At 35.8% G+C, this 5,418-nt stretch overlaps 1 protein-coding gene across 12 annotated transcripts in view; it reads right to left on the bottom strand.

The window, feature by feature from the left end:
• Positions 1-5,418, bottom strand: part of LOC106869997 (calmodulin-regulated spectrin-associated protein 2) — a 52,736-nt gene that overhangs the window by 35,394 nt on the left and 11,924 nt on the right. For all 12 annotated transcript variants that reach the window (XM_052967569.1, XM_052967571.1, XM_052967567.1 and 9 more), the window contains exon 2: positions 907-1,859. In XM_052967569.1, coding sequence (XP_052823529.1) covers positions 907-1,859 — 953 coding nt within the window. The remainder of the gene's footprint in view (positions 1-906; positions 1,860-5,418) is intronic.

Raw genomic sequence — 5,418 nt, forward strand, 5'->3', positions numbered from 1 at the left:
AAGCAAACGATTCTGAAACAATTAACCCTAACCCTAACCCTAACTCTAACTCTAACCCTAACCCTACGGTTAGGGTTAGGGTTAGGGTTAGAGTTAGGGTTAGGGTTAGGGTTAAAGCAAATTTAAAATGAAAAAAGCAAATAAAACGAAGAATCGTTTGTTTATGTAGTCGGCACTTAATGTATATCGGCTGAATGGACGTCAGTGATTGGTTGAAATTATCGAAATAAGACAATTTTTTACATGAAATAAATTCGAATACAAAAATATTTTTCTGTTCTATAACACAAAATAGATAAGTATACGAAGTTTGAAAGTCTTTCGGTACCAAAAACACTACGTAAAACATTGATGAAAAATGTGGCCCCCGTTTTAAAAAAGATCCAAAAATTTAAGTAACAAAATGTCAGATTTTACAACCATAAAATAACATTCTACCTTTGTATCAAGAACTTTTCCTTCTTGTCTTATTATACTTAAATAGACATATACAGGGTGTCTCGTATAGCAACTTCTTATTTGTTTATTGCCCACAAGGGGCTAAACAAGGACAGACAAAGGGGTTAAGTCGATTACATTGACCCCAGTGCATGACTGGTACTTAATTTATCGACCCCGAAAGGATGAAAGGCAAAGTTGACCTCGGAGGAATTTGAACTCAGAATGTAACGGCAGATGAAATACCGCTAAGCATTTCGTCCGGCGTGCTAACGTTTCTGCCAGCTCACCACCTCGTATAGTAACTTTTGATGATATAAATACCAAGGATTAAGTAAGAAAATCCTTACACACACACACACACACACACATTTGGTGCATATTTACATAAAAGAGTGAAAACATTAGCAAAACTCTTTCAGAAATCACAGAATATAAACAAATTTTTAAAAGAAGAAGAAAACCTACACATTCTTCCCCTTCTTCTAGAACAAATGCAACAGGTGGAGCTGCTGGTACGTCTTCCTCTTCTACAACTGGAGGAGGTGCAGAGGGTGGAGGAAGAGGTTTCGATGGTGACGGTAATTTGGGAGGAGTGGCCGCCCCAGTGGTCTCCTTGGAAACCGGTGGAACGGGTAACTTCTCGTCCTTTTTATCTTCTTTCTTCTCGCGCTTGGTAAGTTTCGGCTTGGGACGTCGAGGCTGTTCGTTGCCAAACGACACAAAGAATCCTTCATTGGCAGAAGACGCCGGCTCCTCGCTGGTGTCTGTGTCAGCAGTCGCTGTAGGTGCCTCTTCAGACTGACTGGGTACATCGGCCGAAGACGTGGTAGGAGGTGGAGGCTGTTTACTTGGTCGATGCGGAGGACTGCTGCTGATGCTGCTGATGCTGCTGCTAGGGGACCCATGGTGACTGCTCTGATTGCTTTTCAAACTCTGTCGGCTAGGACTACCCGATGGGGACTGCCAACTTGTTACCCCAGACGTGGTGACACTATTATTTGTATTAACATTACTGTTAATATTATTACTACTTGTGTTAATATTATTACTACTATTTAAATATGGTACATATCCTGAAGAGGACACAGCATGAGGGTGAGGGGCGTACCCAGAAGGTAATGGTTCCTCTTGAGTCCTGGTTTGGTTACCGTGTAGCGAAAAAGCACCCCCCGCTGCCGATGTTATCACAGCATTAGCCATACTTGGATGTACACCTGCGAGTTCGGGCTTCGGATGACCTGGAAGACCACTGTAGGGAGTCGCCGTCGGAATTGGTTGACCGACCGATGTGGTGTACGTGTTTGGTAGGTGGTGGGCTATCCCGACAGAGTGAGGTGGAGGGGTAGGGTATGGTGACATGACTGGCGACATGTAAGGCTGTGTTGGTGGTGTTGGGGAATGCAACATAAACTGTTGACCTGAAAAAGTGAAGAGAAAATGGAATTCAAGAAGAGATTCTTTACAGAACAGAAACCAAAGAATCAAAATATCAAATAACAAAAACAGCAAAAAGAAAAGACAAATTAATATATATTTTGCAAAATGGTTAAAAGAGAATCTAAATTATATCATTTAATGTTAGAACAATAGAAAATGTCTTTTTTTTAAAATATAATAATTAAGAATTAATAACTTAATTTAGAGATGTAATGCCTCAAGTTTAAAGAGAATAAATAGCAAAATAAGTGAAGCAATTTCAACCAAGAATTGAAACCCAAATAAGCCCAACTTGAAGCTTAACTTGTCAGAAATATTTAGCTCTGCACCAAAATACGACCCACGTTTCAAGAATTAAGGTTTGTCACCATCAAAGACACATTCTAAAAATGTGTGAAGGTTCTGACTAAATTCTCAAATATTACAGAAAAAATGGTATTTGGGGAACAGCTTTGTCTTGACATCCTAAAATAACGAGTGTTTGAAAAAAAAGGACTTAACGAGACCACATTACAACAACAATTGACAAGAACAACAACCTAAATAATACAATACAAAAAAATTACAGAAACGATCAATCACACACCTGGCCAAGTTCCAGAATGGACAATGCTTATTTCTAAAGAGAGAGAGAGACTGCGTGTGTGTGTGTGTGTGTGTGTGTGTGTGTGTGTGTGTGTGTGTGTGTGTGTGTGTGTGTGACCCCTTGAACTTAAACAGGAATTGAAAATAGAAATGTCAAAGTAGAATGTTCAATCTTGAGAAAGGTTTTGTGATTAATTGATAAGTTTTGTTTTTTCTTTTTAGATAATTTAAAACAAATTTCAAAGGAGGATTGCTTTCTAAACCTTGCAAAAAACCATGATGGATGAGAAGACACTCCCAGAAACTTCTTTTTTTTTTTTGGCATAACTATGAGGGTCCTTTCATAAAAACGCCCTTGAAGGTGGTGCTAGTGAAATAACTCTTGAACAAATGGAATGGGGGAAAGAACCAATACATGTCAGTTCCATTATCTCACATGGGAAATGAACTTTACTATCAATGTTCACTTCCAAAAATGGCCCTCCATTGCATTTTTATGGACAATTTATAGATTATGTCATTGACCAAAGAACACTTAACATTACTGGAACTATGCTATATTTGGTTATGTGGGATTTGGATGGTAGGTCTGATACACAAACTGACTAAATACTTCAACTCTTTTAATGCCAATCCACTTAAGACCACCACTGCTTTCACAATGCCAACTTCCTGTTTTAAAGTAAATTAAATTAAAAACCATCCACTGAAACTTCATGTTATGTTCCAAACACTAACTTAATAAGAATTTCAAATTTTTGCCACAAGGGCAGCTTGGGGGTGGGGATTAAGTCGATTACATCGACCCCAGTGTTTCACTGGTACATAATTTATCGGCCCCGAAAGGACGAAATACCGCTAAGCATTCCGTCCAGGATGGTAACAATTCTGCCAGCTCACCACCTCAAACACTCACTTCATCACAAAGTTATTTTACAAAATTCCTCACCATTTTCAAAATTAATTGGAAAGAGGCAGTGTATTTTGATATAGGGTAACAAAATAGTGTTATTAGCCTTTTGCTGCTGCCTGATTCTTTGGGGTCTTTCACAGAATTGAATCAGTTTACATCGTCTAGCAAAACACCATTCCAAACATGAAGTTGTTTAGAAGGGGTTCCATCTGGGGCCAGACTTAGATAGCCACAGGGTCATCTAGGACAACATTGTCCAATGTGTTCTTTTTCAAGACAGTAGGTGTCTGGTTTGAGGGCTATTTGCCTGTTATTTTTCGGTCAAGAAAACATACTGAAGTTCCCTCAATGGCTCCACAATTGCCAAGGAATATGTAAAAGTAATGAAGCAGATGAAGAAACTAAATACATTGTGGTAAAATAAACATTAAAGAGACAGAATTAAGTATTTTTTTGTAGGATCAACAAATAAGATTACAATATAGACATGCAGTTTATGTTGTTGACAAAAACATTTAACAGATTTACTAAAATGGGAAGATGAAACATCATAACCAAAAGAAACTTATTTCCAGAGAAAAGCTTCAAAATAAACACATCAATACAACATGGAGCCTTAGACAAAAAGACAAAATTTTAAACAAAAGCCAACAGCTGTCAATATTTTATCGAGAAAGGAAAATGATTAATCTCAGCTATTTTCAACAGTCTATTATTTCACTAGTTAAAAATCTATTGATTTTATAAGGATTTCATACTAATATCTAATAAAGTATATATATCCTCTCTCTCAATTCTGTTTATGTGTGTCATTAATAACTCAAGTTTGTGATGAGCAATTTGGCCAATAAATTAACTGACACACTTCAAGAACTGTTTGATAAGTCATCAAAGAAGAATATCACAATAACATTTTAAATCCACTCCAAATTCTAAATTGCATGTGAAAATTTAATTTGAAAACCTCATTTAATTTAGACTATTTTATAGAAATCTTTCAAGAAAAAACAACACAATGGAAATATAAAGAAATAAAATTTTATGAAAATTTTTTAAATAATAAAAACTAAAAAATGACGAAGCAAGTTAGTAGCGTTGTACAAAGACAGTGTATGGCATCTTAATATCCTCAGACACATTTCAAAGACATGTAAATAATTTCAGACTTGAAGACTTTTCACAAATGGAAATGACAAATAAAAAGAGAGCTCTTAATAATCATAAACATTCCGCAACAACATGCTTAGATATACGACAATATATAGAAATGTTTCTAAGGTTCACATATTTAACAAATAGACATGCAGTGCTGGACAAGAATGCTGCAACAATGACAACAACCGTGATTCAAAGAAGAAAATGAAAATATACAATGGATTCAATTAATACAACAAATTTATATTACTGTTTTCTAATAAATTCAATAGGTTTCATGAATGTTCACAATAATTGAAAAAGAAAAATATAAAAATATTATATATAAAGACCCCCGGATTGAGCCATGGCTGGTCAAGTGAAACAGGGCAAGGAGAAAAAATTAGGGGAGAAAAGTTCCTTGTTTTTTTTTGTTTTTTTTTTGCTTTTATCAATGATTTTTATTGTTTTTTTTTTAAATTTTTAATTTGTTCAAAGCTTAAATATTCAACAACCTTCCAGAAAGTGGACCACAGGAGCAAATGTTAGCAATGCGCTCGGTATTTTAAGTCACATCAGATCTAGCCATTACGCTACTCAAGCCACAGAGCACAGCAACAAGAGAAGAATATTCTACAAACGCAGTCAGTAGGAGAACAGAGACACATGGTGTCTGTAAGTTAATGCCGATACTACTGCTATGATACCAGTTAATAATTTGAGGGATATGGGATTTTTCACATCCTTAAAGGTGAAAATACGTTTAATTTTCATCTCCAAAGATGAGATTCAAACACAAAACAAATCATTAACAAAACAACTCCAAACATTTAACAATATTGTTAAACTAATTAGAGGAAAGAATATTTTATACACACACACACACACGTGTGTATGTGTATATATAT

The sequence above is a fragment of the Octopus bimaculoides genome, chromosome 4 (genome assembly GCF_001194135.2).
Source record: "Octopus bimaculoides isolate UCB-OBI-ISO-001 chromosome 4, ASM119413v2, whole genome shotgun sequence".
Taxonomy (NCBI): domain Eukaryota; kingdom Metazoa; phylum Mollusca; class Cephalopoda; order Octopoda; family Octopodidae; genus Octopus; species Octopus bimaculoides.